General features: G+C 44.0%; 1 protein-coding gene across 1 annotated transcript in view; it reads left to right on the top strand.

Annotated features, from left to right (window-relative positions):
- The window catches only part of sntg1 (syntrophin, gamma 1), a 226029-nt gene that overhangs the window by 173663 nt on the left and 32378 nt on the right, over window positions 1-19988 (top strand). The window contains exon 15 of the mRNA XM_041190296.1: window positions 8911-9063. Within this exon, the coding sequence (XP_041046230.1) occupies window positions 8911-9063 (153 nt within the window). The remainder of the gene's footprint in view (window positions 1-8910; window positions 9064-19988) is intronic.

Raw genomic sequence — 19988 nt, 5'->3', positions numbered from 1 at the left:
TAATCCAACGAACCATCAGCTAGCTCCACACACATGGATCAGCAGGACCAGCATTGCCTGGCACTTTCACACGTGACACTTAGGTGCTACATCTTCCACCACATCAGCTGCAACTAAGGGCTTAGTACAGAAATATCAATGTCCACTCAAACACTCATGAGATGTCTGTGAAACATACAAATGCAGCACAAAGGAAATACCCTCAGCCATGGTCAGAAAATTGGACTTTATTCCCACCAATATAAAGCACAAAAGTCCCTCTGACGTACATAATGATATATTCCCAAATCTAGGGCCAACACAAAATCACCAGTGACAAACCCGTGGAGTGCCTAAGGTGCCTTATGCTTACGTTTGCAGGTGCTATGTCTCGGTGCCGCCCCATCGCTCGGAGTGGCTATGAGACAGCCTGCTGTCTCTGCTGTCCTGTTGGCTTCGATGATCTTGGCGGGCGTCCTCTGGCCCGTGGAGCCTGTGCTGGCCCCGCCTGGGAGGGAGTGGCCAGTTCCAGAACTGGCACCTCCCCAGTTGTCACAGCCTCAACGGTTGCAACAGTCACTGGCAGAGGGGCGGAGGAGCTGCTGCCCTCATCCGGAGCACCCTGAGAGGAGCTCGCAGCAATGACAGGCAGCTGCTGCACCGATGTGAGGTCACATTGAACCTCCCTGCTCACCGCAGATGGATGGGCACTGAATGGTGACATCTGGTGCCCAGAACATCTCCCACATTGCAAATGACCACCTGTGGCCATTAGCGCTGTGAGGGCTTGCAGGTCAGAGCGTAACCCAATCAGAAGAGTATCAATCCGATTGAAGTCCCTCTCCATGAGAGTCGCCAATCTCTCAATGGAGAAAGCCTGAAGCTCTCTCCTGAGGGTCATGCCATCACTGACACTCTGCCTGGATTCCTCCATCACAGAGACCAACTGAAGCACACCCTCATGTAACCCTGCCAGATGCTCCCGCACACCCAATCTCCCCTTGTCCTGCAGCTGCTGCATGGCTGACATCTCCAGAGGCACGACATCAGTGCCGGACTCAGCATTTTCCTGGTCCTATGCACTCCTCTGGCTGCTGGCGCCATCGGCACTCTCTGTCCCTGCCATCTCTTCCAATGATTGTGAAGTGTCCTCTCCACAGTGCCCCGGGACACTAGCTGACGTCATGATCCCCACCAAAGTGTTTCCCACTGTGCTGGTACCTGGCTCGCTGAAATTATGTGATGCAAGTTGCAAGTCTTGCCCCTCAGGTGTGGAGGGGGGGCTCCGGATGTGTTGGTGGTGGTGGTGATGCTGAAATTAACAACAAGGACAATGCATCAGTTAGCATTCAGTCAGTAACACCTTTCATCTCTTTCCCCCTCAACCTCATAAGTCGGTCACCCTTCAGGAACCTAAGGAGACGAACATTGGTGGGGTGGTAAATAGTCAAGAGGAGGCCCAAACATTACACGCACATACAGATAGGCTAGTCAGATGGCCTCAGGAATGCCACATGGAATGTTAGGTGGATAAGTGTTCAGTTAAGTACTTGGGCAAGACAAGCAGGGTACGGGAATACATGAGTAATGGTAGGACCGTGGGAAGTCACGACGATTACAGGGACCTTGCTGGGTAGACCCGATAAGGTAGCAGAACAGAAACATAAGGTGTTTAACATGGTCGAAGCCAGACTTGTCTTTATTAGCTGAGGAATAGAATGTAGGAAAAGGGAGGTCATGTTGCAAGTGCAGAACACGCTGTCGAGGCAACATCTACACTTCTGCATTCAGTTGTGACCTGCACTTCATGGGAGATATGGCATTGGAGTGGGGAGAGTGCAGAGGTTCCTGACCCTGATGCATGCTGGCCTGGAGAGTTGGAGTGATGAGGAAACATTGCATACACTTGTAACATTTGCCGTGGAGCACAGGAGATTGACAGGTCACATTATTGTCCTTTATACCGTTATAAGGGGCATAGACCGGGTGGACAGAAGGCACCATTTCTCCTTGGCGCAGGGATGACTAACATGTTGGCATTTATTTAAGTTGAGTGCCATGAGGATGACAGGTGAGGTGCTGAGGACCTTTTGGACAGAGTAATGTGGGACGCACTGGCTGAAAGGATGGTGGAGGTACAAACCCTCCTAAGATGCAATAAGTATTTGGATGTGCAGCAGCGATGCCATGGCATGTTAGGCCATGGGAATAGTGGTCACAAACGGGATAAGGCGACTTTGGAAGGTGCTAGAGTTGCACATCCTCAAGGGGCCGAGGGACCTTTGTGTATGACCCACACGTCTGACTGTATCAGTCTGTGAATGAGCAGTGTTGCTGCATTAACGATTGCAGCAACCATCAGTGCTTTGGATGGTGGGAAGACAGAGTGGATGGGACTGTGGCCCTCAAACACCTGGCCACTGCACCCCAGCCTCGTCAACATCTGCTGACCTGGCCACCTGCCTCCTCCCCAGCTCCATGGCCTGCTCCTGATACGTGGTGAGGTGCTGCAGCACGGCGTGCCCACCACCAGTCCACTGACGCTCCCAGATATTGCTCTCAGTTTTTGCCTGCAGAACAGAAAAGAGGATTTATTGGGGCTGATTACTCATGTACTCTGCATGCGCACGCTGCATCCCAACCACAGTGGTCCACCTGAGGCCTCCAGCGGATCCTGTCCATACTACTGGTGATCAGTCCCCCGAAGATAGTACGTCTGGTCCCAACCCCTTCCCCCAACGGACATCTTGGACACATTCAGCGTCCATCACTTTCAATAACACATGGGTCTTAGCGCCCATGGCAAGTAGGCACAACTTGGTGCAGCGCCAAGGCCAGCAGATGGCTCTTGGCCACGACACCTTGAGGCTCCCCTTCCACCATTTCATCACCATCAACAAGACATGTGTTGGAGCTTTGAGTGTGTGCCTAGCTGCCTCTCCTGCAGGTTGCCCCCAGACTACTCAAATTCAATAAACACCAACATATGCTGCAGGAAGGCTGATGTAAGCATGGTCACTAACTGTTTGCCCATCCAGCTTGCGCCAATTGCCCACTGCAGTAACAACACTAGGACGTTTTTGGGGGGGAGGGGTTGGGCTCAAAGTCTGAGGCTACCTGCTGGGTCAAATGGCCAAGGCTGACATGGTAATCACCCTTCCAAAGCACAGCAGATCATTGAATCGCTTGCGGCACTGTGTTCTGGTGCACCGCACAGCATCATGAGAGCTAACAGCCTCCGCCACCTCCTGCCACGCCTGCCTGGTGATCTGGGGGGCCCTCCTCTTCCCATCCTCTGGAAACAAGACCTCCCGATGGTTGGACACCTCTTCCAGGAGGACATCAAGACAGACATCTGAGAAGCGAGGGGCACAGTGGCCCCCGCTGGCCTACCCTGCACCTTGCCCCCCTCCTCCTCCTCTGCCTTCACCTTTTGTGCTGCCCTATGAGTGGGCATGGTGAACAGCCTTAAGGAGGCTGCCTGGCCGCTCTTTATACAGACTGTCAGTTCCCCACTGGAACCAGCAGTCTGAACACGCCTGCCGCCGATTTGATTTTCCCGAGGAACACGGGAGTCGGAACCCCGCTGGGCAGGCCTTAATTGGCCCGCGTGCGCAAAATGGCGGCGCAGCCCGTTTCAGCAGTGGGGATTGGCTGCCTGCCCACCGCCGAGTTGGTCGAGCCCACCCGCCTGTCAAACGCAAAATTCTGCCCGATGTTTGAGTCAGTTGAGTTCTCAACTCCCACAACCCCTGACCTGCAGTTGTGCACTCACTTGATGCCTGAAGGGCTGTTGATGACATTTAAATAAATCCAAAAATTATGTTTGGGTGGTGCGGCTACTCCATTGAATTCACACCTGTTGGGCATCACTCACATTTTCCACATCTGGTCTCTACTTCTGTCACTAATTCTGCAGCATTCCACAGCCTCAAAACCCTCTGTTAAAAATGTTTCTTCTACCCTCTGTCCTAAATCTTTTACAGTTAATCTTATAATTATACCCCATTGTTCCAGATCCTTTAATTATTGCAGACTGTTTCTTTCTACACCATTATATCTCTTCAAAATTTTAAACACCTTTCCATCAAATCACCATGTAATCTCTTCTCTTCTAATAAAAACAGCCCTAATTGTTCAAGTCATTTTTTTGTTTTTGTATTTCCATGTACCAGTTGTTTGGGTTTTGAAATGTAACCAGTCTGATTGTCACATCTGGCTTTCCATTGTCATGTGACTATGCCATGAGGCTGCCCCTGGATGCAGACATCTTACAAGTAGTAAAGCCTCTGACAGAGACAGACAATGAAGAAGACTGCTGTCCTTATACCTGAAAATGGGGTAAAATTTTTAGTTTGGTGGGCGGGCACAGGCCCACCTGACTGAGCGTAAAATGACACGTGACGACGTTGGGCTTGTTTCCCGACCTCATTGCGTACTCTCGCGATATTTTGGTCGGTGGGCACGCGCCGGAGTCGGCAGCACATCTGCCAACAATTAAAAGGCCTATTAAAGCCATTTAAAAAGTAATTGAAATAGAATTTTCACTGCCTGTCCAACCTTACGGTTGGTGGGCAGGCGAAAAGGCCACGAGCTGGATGGGGTTTCCAAAAGCAAATAAAAATTAAATAAAAAGTTTAATTTTTCATAAATAACGTGTCTGCTGATGTGACAGAGTCACATGAGGGGACATGTTTCATAATATTTATCAAATCTTTAATTTTTTTCAAATCAGTTCACCTCCCACACAGGCAGCACTCAGCACTGCCGCTTGCATTTCACGCTGGGTGGGCCTTAATTGCGCCCCCCCCCAGCATGAAATTGCCTTCTGGGCCTGATCGTGTGCGGCAGGCAGCTTCCCATCTGCCCACGCCTGCCCCTGCCAATCCTGCATGCCAAGGGCAAAATTCACCCATGGTGTCAGCAAGTGAAGAAAATATAACTTTTTGAATCCTAAAATGATCCAGAGAAGACACTGAGAACCCTGGAACACAGAAATGTTCAAATCTGCAGAAAGCTATTAAAAATAGGGCAAAGGAAAAACTCAAAGCTGCAGAAAAAGGACAAACAAAGGCTGCAAATAAATTACTACGTGAGTAAAATGGCTACAGTAAATTTCCACTCCCAGCTCCAGTCGAATTGAAAAGTGATGCATGGCAAAACTGACAGTTTTCCCACTTACAATGGCAAAACTATGAGATTGGAACAGACTTAATTAATAAACCTGAACTGATAAGAGTAGTCAAACTTTTAACACTGCCAGGGAAGGAGTGCTCTAAATTTACCAGATGAGCAAAGAAAAAAGACGAGAGACATTTGAAAGCCTTGAAAGTACGTTTTGAACCCTGGATTAATATTACATATGAATGTTATGTATTCAACACTAGAGTTCAGAATGAAAACTAAACCATTGAATGGTAAATGAGGGCAGTAACGTAACTGGAAAATCATGTCAATTCAGACAGCAAAAAGATGATCTGATCAAAGATAGATTGGCTGAAGCGTGAGAGACTCCTCAGTGAGAGCAAGTCTACTAAAAGATGAAAAACTGACACTAAAGAAAGCAAAAGACTTGTCAAAATGCAGAAGTTGTGAAACCTAAGCTAGAGTATATGTATGGCAGAGCAGCCCAGGAGATACATTATGCTGAAAGGCAGTCCAAGCCGAAAGAGGAGAGCAATTGCAGACACAGGGCAGGGTGCAAATACTGCAGAGGACAGCATGCACAGGGAAAGAAGGATTGTCCAGCGTGGGGAAAGCAGTGTTTTAATTGCAAGAAGCAGAATCATTGCACAAGTGTTTGACTAGACAGGAGCAAAACAAGTCTACGCATATGGCCAAGGGAGAGATATCAGCAAAAACGTCTGATGAAGAACTACATACCAAACAACAGGTTGGTTCTGTCAAATCTACAGGCAACAAATGGGTTGTGACTGTCACCATGATGACCGCAGAGGGAGAGTATCAGGCAAACAAAAAATGCCAAATAGACACTGGTGCATCATGCAACATAATGACCTTCACAGATCTGCGTGAAGTGGCTCAACATGGCGATCCAAAAATGGAGACCTCAAAAGTAAGGTTGAGGCTATATAATAGCACAATACTTATACCAAGAGACAACTTAGTCTGAGAGACCAATGCAATGGCAACAAGGAAGATCTGGAGTTCCAGATTATAGATGGAATGCAATGTCCACTCATTTCAGCTGAAGCAAGTCTAAAACTTGAACTGATAACTCTAAATACTCCAACAGAGAAAAGGAAACAACAGATTCTAGAGTGAGAGGGACAATATGTAAATAAACCACAAGAAGGTTGCCAACCACATCAGTGCAATGAAATGCACAAGCAGAAGATAAATGAAGCTGTTCTACAGGAAAATTTACATATCAGAGCTGAACTGGAAATTTGTAGGGCAAGATTCCAGCTGAGTATATACTATTGAAAATGAATGATAAACTGAAGTCTTCAATGAACCAAGCTGTGCAAGATCAGAACAAAAAAAATTCAGAGACAACACTAAGGTACCAGGAGGAAAGAATGACCCACAATTCCACAGTTGGCCAGTCAAAGTAGGAGTTGAAAAAACTCAACCAGATGTACAGCCAGGCAAAACGGCAGGCAGAAAAAGTACACAAAGAAGTTGCAACCTTGAAAGAACCCTTGAAGAATCAATATATAGCCATGGAAAAACATGAGGAGCCAGTCAGGGCACAAATCCTCGATGCTCTCAACAGGAGTCAGCCCACGTGTAAGGTTGGGACTGAAGCTGTTCCTTCACCGTAGTTGGGAGCAGCAATCTCACCAGCTGCACAGAGTACAAAGCTATCATCAATACCGAGGTTCACGTGCCCCCAAAAATCCCAATGAAACAACAACAGTCACCAAGGCAACAAGGGCCATTGGAAAGTCCTTCTCTGGACAAAGAACTTCACCCAGACAAACAGCCAATACCAATGTGCATGCTGACCATTAAGACACCTGGACGATTTAAAGACTGTGTGCAATGCATGTGCAGTGACTGACTCATAGTACAAACAGCGGTTAATGCCTGAGAACAGTAGGTGTTTAGTGGGTAACTTGGGTAACTCACAGGCACACAGGATTGTGCATGCAAAGGTGTCTTATGTTTGCTAGGAACATGGGAATATTTATATCTTTCATTCAATATGGAAAGGGGTATGTTTGGGTTTTGAAATGTAACCAGTCTGATTGTCACATCTGGCTTTCCATAGTCTTATGACTATGCCATGAGGCTGCCTCTGGAGGCAGACATCTTACAGGAGTTCAGTAAAGTCCCTCATAGAGACCGACACTGAAGTAGACTGCTGTCCTTATAAACGAAACACCAGTTATCCTAGTGAATTTGTGCTGCACCCGTTTTGTTGTCTCAATATATTTCCTGTCACATGGAGACCAAAACTGCAAACAATACTCCAACTGTGGCCTAAATAAGATTTTACAGAGATCCACCACGATGTCTCAAATTTTATACCGGATACCTTTTGTTTTAAAATGAGATATCCAAAAGCAACCCATTCAAACAGTAAATTTGAAATATTAGCCTTTCCATTAAAAAGGTAGCTTTCCATGACACAGTGCTGAGCTAAAAAAAAGCTTCAGCTAATATTTGACGTGTGGGAAAAAGGAGAGGCACACATCAGCCCAGATCTTCCATTTGCTGGGCTGAGGAGTTGGGGATGGTGGGTGGGGGTGCCAGGGGATGGCGGGATGTCGTACACTGGAGAGATGCACGGGGGGGTGGACCCCTGGAAGCCTCCATGAAAGGACTGCATGGGAATTGCCCAGGAAGTTTAAACTTCTGATGGGCAATTACAATGTGCCTGGAACCATCCGAAACTTAATTAAATCACAATCTTTGGATGTTTCTTACTCTCTTCGCAGAATATTTGCTTAGGAAAAGTTAGAAGGATTAAAACTACTTCTAACTCCTGAGTAACTATGGCACTGGCACCCACCCACTGCCCAACAACCCCCAACTCCCGACTACCTTCCTGACCCTCCCCACCGTCTATCCTCCCCAACGCCCTACCACCTCCCATCCCCCCGGCTACCATCCTACCCCCCCAACCCTGACTAACCCCTGAACCCCCAAATACCTCCCACTCTCCAACTACTCTCCCACCCCCTAACCACCCCCAATCCTCCCGACAGTCCCCTGGCCATCTGACCCCCCCTCCCCATCCCACCACCCCCGACCACACCTTTGAATACCCCCTCAACCCTACCATCCTCCTGACTACCTCCCCACATCAACTACCCCCTGACCTCCTATCAACCCCCCTGAATCACACTCCCAAGTTCCTGACTACCCACCCCCTTCCCCCACCACCTAACATCTCCCCCCGCCATGGGCCCATCCTACCCATCCTACTCTCCGATCAAAGTGGTTGGTACCTTTAAACCTACCTGGTTTACAGCAGCTAGTGCTGTAAAAAAGGGCTGTGGCTTCACTTCCCCCTCACCCCTGCCCTGCACAGAAAGGACTCCAGGAGCAGCCACGCTGCACATTTCTCACCAGGTCCAGATGAGAAATGTGCAGCTCCAGACTTGGGTAAGTAAAGATGAGCGGAGTTGCAACCTGACAGTGATTACCGCTCCATGGAAGTTCTGGGTCATCATTCTTTGACCACAATGATGCTGTGTGCAAGCAACATGGCAGTGTTTTTTTGATGCGTGGACACCTTTTCAGACCAAATGATCATTATTTGGAAGTGAACTTAGAAGAAAGACTTGTCAACACATTTTGTTAAGAATTCACTTCCTGCGATATTACATTTGCAACTGAAACAAATAAACAACTTGCTTGCATCAAGTGTTACATTTGCAGTTTATATCCTTAATGTGTGTGTTAGGTGGAAATATTAATTGATGTATGCCAGATTATATAACTTCAGGTTTTCATCAGGACAGTGACCTGTGGGACCGGCGGAAGCACTGTTTTAGTGTTCAGACAGAAAATGGAGAGGACCTTATCTTCAGTGTGGAATTAGAATATGAACTTATTCTCTGGGAAAAGGCCTTTCAGACGGCAACCTTCTTAGAGGTGGAACGGATGCAGGTACTACCAAAGCTAAGCTATCAGAGATAAATATACATAAGCTTCGGGCTCTGTTTAGTTTGTGCTCATTGCTCAGTATCAATTTGGCGCTGTTCATTGCCATAATTTCACCGACATTCAAAATAATAATTTCAACAATTCCCACTTACTGAGAGCAGACCAGCACTCTTTTGAACACATAATTGTAGCTGTGTTGCCAACATTGATGATTTCAATCATAATTTATTGATTTTGCATTATCTCTTTATTGCGAACAATTCTAGGTGATAAAAACGAGAGAAAAATTATCTCACCTATTCCCTTTTGTCCTGGTGAATCACAACATTAAAAACTCTAATTAATAAATCATTAACAAGTATAAGAGTTGCCAATGTTACTGTGGTGAAGTTACCAGATGATGATGTCACAACTTGTTACTGTTGGTTTATATGTGCTAGGCAACATGGAGCAGGGACGGGTTAATAACCTTTAGGAACAAAAGAAGGGCTTTTGCTCCAATAATAGTGTCTTTTCATTTTTATATCATATTTTACTTTAAGAAGTTTGCTTCGATGAATAAATTGAATTGCTTTTAGTGATATAAAATAAACATTGAATCACTGAAATTTTGTATAAATCCAGCCAGCTGCAAGAGGTGCAACATCATCATATCCAGCTGACAAACTGCTTTCAGACTCTCCACAGATACCATTGGCTGCTCAGCAAGTGGAAATCACTCAGCTGTGATCTTTTCTGTTTTGATGCAATGCTAAAAATGGCAACAAAAGGAACACAAGACTGGAACAAAGAGGGATCTTTATTTTTGTGTGACAGTGTAAAATGGATGATATTTTCCTCGATTTTTATTTCCCATGCCCTGGCATGATGCCAAATTTTATGACGTGTCCCCCTCCGCACCTTCCCACCTTTGCATATGCCAACCAGCCCCTGGTGAGCAGTAAAATCCAGCCCATAAACAGGTTTACAGCACAGAAGGAGGCTATTCAGAATCCGAATGAAGGGTGGAGGAATGGGGTGATGGGGCAGGGGAAGAGAATCAACAGCTAAATTGAAATTCCAGCTGAGCTTAACCAAATAATAGTTGAAAACAAAGCAGCAACTTGAATGGAACTAATAATTAGAGGAATATTAAGCTTAACATATGGCTTTTATTTTAAAATAAATAAATTATTCAAATCTATAATTTTCCCTGAAATTAAATGGCCAAGATGATAAAAAATCAACTCTTTTCCCTTCGGTATCTTGAAGAAATGCAATTGAGAACTCGATATAAAATAAAAGTTTATTCCCACATTTCTGCCATACGCTCCCCATCCTTGCCCTACCCTGGTGGTAACAATACAAGTAGCAGCTTTAGAAGACAGGCAGAGGGGTGTTGGTATATTCCCATTGTAATTCTATTCCCCACATCAAGACCTGTTGGCGGGTTGGCTTGGGATTGGAGGATGCCAATGGGCATAGGAGCCCATAAAGGAGGCACACCCCTACCCCTCCTACCTTGACCAGCCCCAGTCTGATCAGTGACGGCTGTGGGCTGGACACTTGGCCTGGGCAGTGGAAGCAGAGACCTTGAATATTTTTAAGGCAGAGCGAGATAGATTCTTGATAAGCAAGGGGGTGAAAGGTTATCAGGGTTAGACGGGAGTGAAAGGTTATCAGGGTTAGGTGGGAATGTGGAGTTGAGGTTACAGTCAGATCAGCCATGATCTTATTGAATGGCGGAACAAGCTCGAGGGGCAGAGTGGCCTACTCCTGCTCCTAATTCATATGTTTGTATGTTCATATGGGTTAAATCACAACAGTGGAGGAAGGAGACCCTTAAGCAGCCATTAATTGGCCATTTAAGTGCTTCATCTGGCCCATGGGCAGGCAGACCTACTGATGCATCCTCCACCACTGATAAAATTGCAGCAGGTGGTGGGGCTGGGTGTGTAGGTGATGGGAATGATGCCCATGCCTTGATGCCAAATTTTAAGGTGTGTCCTCCCCCCACCCTTGCACATGCCAACCTGCCCCTGGGGAGCAGTAAAATGCAGCCCTTAAAAACATTACAGCACTGAAGGAGACTATTCGGCCTATTGTGTCTGTGCCAACTCTCTGCAAGAGCAACTCACCTAGAGTCACTCCCACCCCTTTTTCCTGGAGCTCAGTAATTTTTTCCCTTCAGAGAATTATACAATTAATTTCTGAAGGCTTTGTTTGAATCTACGTTCACCACACTCTCAGGCAGTGTATTCTAGATCCTAACCACTCGCTGCACAAAAATGTGATTTCGCCATTGCTTCTTTTGCCAACCACCTGAAATTGGTATAATCTGGTTCTCCTTCCTCCTGCCAACATGAACAGTTTGTCCTTATCTACTCTATCCAGCCAGTTCCTGATTTTGAACACCTCTATCAAATCTCATATTGCTCTTCACTTTGCCAAGGAGAACAGCCCCAGCTTCTCTGATCTATCTGAAGTCTCTCATCCTTGGAAATATTCTCATGATTTTTTTCTGTACCCTTTCTAATGTTTGCACATTCATTCCTAAAGTGTTGTGCCTAGAACTGGGCACAATATTCCAGTTGAGACCCAACAAGTGTTTTATACAGGTATCATATATTTCTTGCATTTATATTCCTTGCTGCTATTTTTAAACATCAGGATCCTATATGCTTTATTAACCACTTTCTCAACTTGTCCTGCCACCTCTAATGGTGTATGTACATTTACAGCCAGGTCCCTCTGCTCCTGCACTGCCTTCGGAATTGTACCATTCATTTTATATTGCCTCTCCTTACTCCTGCCAAAATGAATCAATTCACATCTTGATGCATTAAATTTCACGCTCATTTCACCAGTCTGTCTATGTCCTCTTGAAATTTATCACTACCCCCTTACAGTTCACAATAATTCCAAGCTTTGTGTTATCCACAGGTTTTGAAATGTTGCCCTGCACACCCAAGTTTGGTTATTAATATAGATCTAGGAAAGCAATGATCCTTACACTGACCATTGGGGAACCACATTATTGCCAGAAACTTACCTGTGTTGGGCAGGCTGGGTGGGAGCGGGCGGGGGTGGGTGAGGAGCCAATCGCCGCCCGTGATCAGCTCCATGCCGCCATTTAACGTGGATGGGCAAATTAAGGCCTGCCCAGCATGACGTACAGCCAGTAGCACTCAGATTTACCTGTGCAGGTAGCAGGAGGAGAGATAGTTGAAGCCTGCACTCTTTCACGCTTGCGCGCAAAAGAGAGCAGGAATCTCCCTGAGGCACAAAGCTGCCTCAGGGAAATTAAGTTACTTAAAAAATTTAGTTATGCATAAAGTACAAAATTATTTAAACATGTCCCCTCATGTGACAGTGTCACATGAGCTGGGACATGTTTTTATATTTAGGAAATTTTTATCATTTAATTAATAAAAGCTTTAGGAAACCTCATCCCGCTCGTGGATGAGGTTTCCTAAAAAATGCAAAGGCTGCTTAGGCTCTTCACCTGCCTACCAACCTTAAGGTTGGATGGGCAGCATTGCAAACAACTTTAATTGGTTTTTTGATGGCCTTAATAGGCCATTGACAGTCCAGCGGGCGCACAGCCACCTCTGAACGAAAGATCTAAATGACGTGCGATGACGTAGGGATGCATGCCCGATGTCATCTCGCATCATTTTGCGTGTCGGCATGTCAGGCCCACCCCCTCATGCTGACGGCAATATTCAGGCCTATATTTCTTCCTCTAGTCTGAAAAACAACTATTTACCACTACTGTCTGTTTCCTGTTGCTCAGCCAATTTTGTAGTCATGTTGCACTGTCCCTTTTATTCCAAGGGATCTAATTTTGCTGACAACTCTGCTCGCGCTGTATCAAATGCCTTTTGGATATACATGTACACCACAGCAAATGCATTACCCTTACCAGTCTTCTCTGTTGCTTCATCAAAAAACTCAATCAAGTTTGTTAAGCATGATTTGCCTTCAACAAATCAGTGTTGGCTTTCCTTACTGAACCCACATTTGCCCAAGTGACTTTTACTTTTGTCCTGAATTATCTTTTCTAAAAGCTTCCCTATCAGCAAGATTAAACAGTCTGGCTTAGTTACTTAGCTTATCCTGACATCATTTTTTGAACAAGGCTATAACATTTGCAGTTCTCCAGCCCTAAGAAGGATTCTAAGAATATGGCCTATGCCTCTGCAATTTTCACTTCCCTCAGATATCCTTCTTATCTAGCCCTGGTAATTTATCAACTTCAAGTACGCCCAGCCTATCTAATACCTGCTCTTTCTCAATTTTTAGCACATCCAATGTCTCAACCATTTCTTCTTTCATGATAATTGGGTAGCTTCTTCTTTCTTGGCACAAAACAAATACAAAATACTAATTTAGTACTTTGGCCACACCCCTGCCTCTGTGCAAAACCCCATTTTAGGCCCCATTCCGACTTTCACCACTATTTTACTATTTATATGCTTTTGGATTCCCTTTTATGTTAGCCACCAGTCTCTTCTCATACGCTTCCTTTGCTTCTCTTAATTTTTTTTCACTTACCCTCTGAATCTTCTATATTCAGGCTGATTCTCAGTTGTATTATCTGACTGACATCTATCATATGCCCCCTTTTCTACTTCATTTCATTTTTATCTCTTTCTTCATCCAGGGAGCTCTGGATTTGTTTGCTGTATATTTCCCCTCTTGAGAATGTATCTCAACTGCATCTATTATATAGTTATACCTCTTTAAAAGCAGTCCATTGTTCCATAGTTTTGCCTTCAATTCCTTGATTTTATTCTACCTTGGCCAAATCCATGCTCATCCCATTGAATTTAGCCATCCCAAATTAACTATTTATCGTTCTGGATTGCTCCTTGTTCTTTTCAATAGCTAACCTAAACTTTATGATACAACGACCACTGTCCCCCACATGTGCCCCTACTGATATTTGATACATACTGATGTAGAAAGTTCTCCTGAACACACTGTCAAAATTTTTGCTTCTCTCTGCCATTTACACTATTACTATCCCATTCTATATATGGATAATTAAAGCCCCCCATTATAATTACTCTATAATTCTTTTACCTTTCTGTAATTTCCTTGCAAATTTGTTCATCTATATCTTTTCCATTAGTTGATGACCTATATATACTCAGAAGCGTAATGGTTGTTTCTTAGCTTTAGCTAAGTAGATACTGTCCTTAACTCTTCTTTGTCTTCAGCGCTGTAATGTTCTCCTCCTTCTTTCTTTATTTCCCTATTTTCCCTGAACATCTCGTATCCATAAATATTTAGCACCCATGCTTGTTCTATTTTGGGCCAGGTTTCATTTATCAACACAACATCATATCTCCACGCAGCTATCTGCAACTGTCGCTCACCAACCTTATTTACCACACACCCCACATTTACATACGTGCATAGTAAACCTAATTTAGAGCTTATTACATTCCCTCTTAATCTGACAACACCTAATACCTTACTATTTCCTACTCTAATGCTATTTGTTCCTCCAAATTCCCTTTGCACCTTTCTAATATTAATGTCCAAATTCCCACACTCCTACCAAGTTAGTTTAAACCTCCTTCAAAAGAAAAGATGAACAATATTACAAAACTCCTTCACCCACAAGTATACCTTTACAGATATATATATAGATTTGTAAGGATAAACAAGTCACAAAAGCTATCTTATACATTAAAGTTCACAGTAAGCACACAGTCCATGTGAACCAATAGCCACCCTGTGGTCAGACATACCACACTGCGAAACCAGGTGACAGATGCCGCCTCAACTAGATGCCATGGATCTCTCCTCAACTCTTTCCAGACACTTGTCACATCGTAAACCAACTGGTCTCACCACACTCTGTCTTTCACATGAGGGTTTCCAAACTCCGCTCTCCAAGATCTCACCTTGGAATCTTCTCCCAAACTGACGCTTTCTCTCAGTCACCTTCTGCAAGAGTTCACCTCCAGGGTTCCGAACTCTCCTTCTGATGTTCCGCTTCCCTGGGTTACCACATACATTCAAGCTGTCTTCCACATGCTCTCTCTCACCAACTCAGCCACCAACAGTACCACTGCTTCACAAGTCGATAGCAAAAGTCTTTGTAACTTCTTGCCTCTTGCAAGCTGTTTTCACTTTAAATATGCTTTCCGTAGCTTTTATCTCTTTAAACCTGAAGCTTGGAGCCTTACTCTCTGTCCCTCACTCTTAACTTCATAAGCAGGACCTTTCCTGGGTTTCTGTCCTTCCTTTTGACTAGAAGGTGGTCATGGGACTTTCCCCTGTTCCACTCCCCTGGATTTTTGGGTCTTTTCCTTTAGCCTGGGACTGGCTATCTGTCCCTCTTGCTCCAGTCTCTCTCAGGCAGCTACTTTCAACCAACTTTAGCTTGGAGCTAGCTATCTGCCCCTTCTAGGCTACTCCTCTTGCACCTATTTCAAAACCAGCTGAACTCCAACAGCTTCCAAAACATACTACCGTGTCTAGCTTTTCTGTGTGTGTCTGTGGGATGGACTGCCTCTCTGGATCTCTGTTGCTAGGCAACAGCCCAATTCTTCTACTTTTCTTTGTTTAGTAAGGTATTAGGTGTTGTCAGATTAAGAGGGAATGTAATAAGCTCTAAATTTTTGTCTGTTTACCTTAGCTGCTAATGTTTTTACCTCATTAAAAACCTTGTTAGAAATGCAGGCACCTTTTTAAAGTGAAACTAAAACTCAATTTGACCTTTCTTAACACACAGATACAGAAATACAAATCAAACTTAAACTTTAAAGCTGAAACTCATTCCTAACACCTACAAATACAAATATAACTTACTTAAACTGTCTCTATTTCCTGACAGTTTGTGACATTGTATTGGGAGTAATTGGAGATCGCAACCTTTGAGTTCCTGTTTGCTAGCTTCACTCCTAGCTTCCTACATGCAGCCTGCAGGACCTCATCCCTTTTTTTGACCCATGTCATTGACATTAATATGGACCACAACCATGGCTATTCACCCTCACCCCTCCAAGTACTCTGCAGCCGCTCAGTGGTATCATTGAAACTGGCACCAGGGAGGTAACTTACCACCCTGGATTCATTTCTGCAGCCACCTGCATGTCACACCGATAATCAAATCCTCCAATCCTTTTCAAACCTTCCTCCAGTTCCCTTGTGCAGTTCAGCCACCCGTGGTGCCATGGACTAGCCTCTGGCTATATTACCCAAAGAACCATCACTCTCACCAGTATTCAGAATGGAATAGTGGTTGGGGATTGAGATGTAGTCAGCGGACTCCTGCACTACTGATCTGGTCCTTCTTGCTGATAAACATCCATTAAATGAAACATGCACCAGAATTTCCAAGTTTGACAGCGGTATATAACAACTGCCTGACTATCTACACTTTTATCCTGTTTTCTTTTCCACATGTAAAATGAATAGACAATCCCACATTGTTCATTTTACGCCCCCGATGAATTTCAGTGCTCTGCCCATTGTTTCCTGAAAATGAAAATGATAATATCATGTCAGTGTCAGAGATTGTAACTACCTCAGCCCTAGTCAACTCAAACACAAGTCCACTATCACTTTATTTTAAGACACTCATTGGTCTTCTTTTGCTCCTTTAGCGTTGCACAATTGAATACATTTTTAGATATAGGATTCACCTAATTTCAACAAAAATTTACATTTATATGGCATGTTTAAAGTTGTCCCAAAGTGTTTCACAGAAATATAAGCATACAAAAAATGGACACCACGCCAAATCTTAAGAGGAGTGGTCAAACACTTGATCAAAGAGACGTTTTTAATGAGGTTCTTCAATGAGAGTGGAGGGACAATGAGGTAATTCAGGATGAGTGGCTGGATGGCTGAAGACATAAAGGTGAAGTAAAAGGAAGGACAGATACACAAGAGAGCAGAATTGGAGGAATGCAGAATTTTTGATGAAAAGGGCTGAAGAAGGTTACAGAGATAAGGAGTGGTGAAGTGAAAAGGGGCTTAATCAGAGGGATGTGAAGTTTAACTGAAGGCTTTAGGGCCTGAGATTTATTACAGGGCAGAAAGGACAGAGATAGCGGTGTGCGATTGGGTATGGACGGCAGAGTTTTGGATCAGCTGGCACTTCTGGAAAGTGGAGGATGGAAGGCCAACCAGGATCACATTGGAATAGTCAGAAGGTGGCAAAGACATAGAAGAGGATTTCAGGAGCTCATGGGCTGCAGTAAGAGTGGAGGCTGGGCATGTTACAGAAGTGAAAATAGAAAGTTTTAATGATCGATAATATACTGAGCTGAGGCTGCAGTCAGTTTGGTTTATCCTCCAACAGTAGATGGGGAAAAATGAAATTGCTGGAAGGGTTACAGAGTCTGGGGTGGGGGCCAAAACTTTAGTATTCCCAATGTTCGAGGTAAGCGCATTTGAATTTGGATGAAAATTTGGGAAATGCTAGCGGGTAGCTCGTTTTATACTCCACAGATTTTCTGTTCTATTGAAGTCAATGGAAATAAAAATTGAGTGAAGTGCACAACAGGCTGCTGATTCATTATCACCTCTTTTGCAATTTTGTCCCCATTGCATTTAGTTCCCTCTTAGTCCAACTGAGAAATAAAATGCATGCAAATAAATCCTTGGCAGTCAATAGTGATGCTCATCTTTCTAAAAGCATAAGAAAGCAATGAGCAAGAGAAGGTTATACTTGGCATATACAGTCTCTTTTTCACAAAATACATACAATCTAATGTAATATGAATTCAACCCAACCCAATCCATTTTATCTCTTTGGCAAAAGCTCTGCAACATCTTTCCTCAAGGACAAATTTAATACAGCTAACATTCCATCATGCCTTTTTGCCTTCAATATTATGTATTTTTAACCTGACTATTGTTAGTCTCACCCTTAAACTGTCAAACCAAAGTAGTGGTTCTCATTCTCCTTTTCGCTTCTTTATCTTCATACAGCCTTTCCCTGTTGAGATTGTCAAGATCAGAAACTTAAGGTGGTAAAGCTTATTTATTATAGTGAAGCAAGTGGCCTAGAATTTGATGCATTTGTCCCTGAACTGGGAGTCTTCAAACTGACAATCAATAAAATTGTTTTAGCATGACTGTGAAATGGTGCTGCTGGTATAATTGATGAATATTTGCAATACATCTTACTGTTGTTAGCATTATTTTCCAAAGAGGAAAGCTCACCTGTTTAATTTGGCTATAACTTTGACTTAAGTGTGCAATCGAAAGCTAACCCCTCAAAATACTGGTCAGATTGCAAAGATCAAATGATCTAAGAATCTAAATAAAAGCACTGTAATTTTCATTTAATTTCTGTAATGATTTTTTTGCAGTTATTTTTGCTATTACTGTATCAAGTATATCAAGAAACAGCTGAAGCAACTGGATACAGCAAAGGCTATGGGCTCTGACGACATCCCGGCAATAGTACTGAAGACTTGCACTCCAGAACTAGTTGCACACTTAGCCAAGCTGCGCCAGTACAGCTACAACACTGGCATCTACCCAACAATGTAAAAAATTGCTCAAGTATTGTCTTGTCCAAAAAAAGCAGGGCAAATCCAATCCAGCCAAATATTGTCATCGATACCATGCGGCACTTACACAGCAACAACATGCTCACTGACACTCAGTTTGGGCTCCTGACCTCATTACAGCCTTTGTCCAAACATGGACAAAAGAGCTAAACTCAAGAGGTGAGGTAAGAGCGACTGCCCTTGACATCAAAGCAGTATTTGACCGAGTGTGGTGTTAAGGAGACCTGGTAAAATTGAAAACAATGGGAATTAGGGGGAAAACTCTCCATTGGTTAGAGTCATACCTAACACAAAGGAAGATGGTTGTGGATGTTGGAGTTCAATCATCTCAGTCCTAGGACATTACCGCAGGAGTTCCTCAGGGTAGTATCTTAGGCCCAACCATTTTCAGCTGCTTCATCAATGACCTTCCCTCCATCATAAGGTCAGATGTGGAGATGTTCGCTGATGATTGCACAATGTTCACCATTCGCGACTCTCAGTTATTGAAATAGTCTGTGTCCATTAGCAGCAAGACCTGGATAACATTCAGGCTTGAGCTGATAAGTGGTATTGACATTCACACCACAAAAGTGCCAGGCAATGACCACCTCCAACAAGAGAGAATCCAACCATCTCCCCTTGACATTCATCGCTGAATTCCCCCATTATCAATATCCTAGGGATTTACCATGACCAGAACTGGACCATCCATATATACTATGGCTATTGCCATTCCTTCATTGTCACAGGATCAAGTTCCTGGAATTTCTTCCATCATAATAACCTGTACCAGATGGATTGCAATGGTTCAAGAAGGCAGCTCACCACCACCTTCTCAAGAGTAATTAGGGATGGGCAATAAATGCTGGCCTTGCCAGTGGCACTCATATCACATGAAAAATTAAATAAGTCTGTTGAAGTCAATTCATTTTAAAAAGCTTTTCTTTTAATTGCCTAGTTCTTGGAGAGTGACATTGATAAGACAGCTTTTATTGTCTATATTTTTTTACTTTGAAAGTCAAATATATAGGGCCAGATTTTCTCTTTTGAGTCAGGGAGCAGAAGGTAGGAGATTTTCTGACATTGTAATCCTGCCTCCGTGCACCTCTATGCCCCATAACCCCTATATCCCCCACCTCATACCCCTCCTATACCCTCATTCCCCATATCCCCCTCACTCTCCATGCCCACTTACCCTGTACCCACTATGTACATAACTCATTAGCCTTAAAATAACATTGAGAAGTATTTGAGATGATCATAAAACTGTCAAAATAAACAAATCGTCATTCAGAAACCATTCATAAAGTATCCTCTTAGGAGCTCATAATATTGGCATTTTAAGTAAACTCACAGTCCCCTTGACAGCTCTGTCAATAACTGAGCTGAGTTTATTAGTAGGTTTGAAGTTCAGCCACGAAT

Source organism: Carcharodon carcharias, chromosome 6 (genome assembly GCF_017639515.1).
Source record: "Carcharodon carcharias isolate sCarCar2 chromosome 6, sCarCar2.pri, whole genome shotgun sequence".
NCBI lineage: Eukaryota > Metazoa > Chordata > Chondrichthyes > Lamniformes > Lamnidae > Carcharodon > Carcharodon carcharias.
Note: the sequence above shows the minus strand (reverse complement) of the source record. Positions and strands in the feature narration are given on the sequence as shown.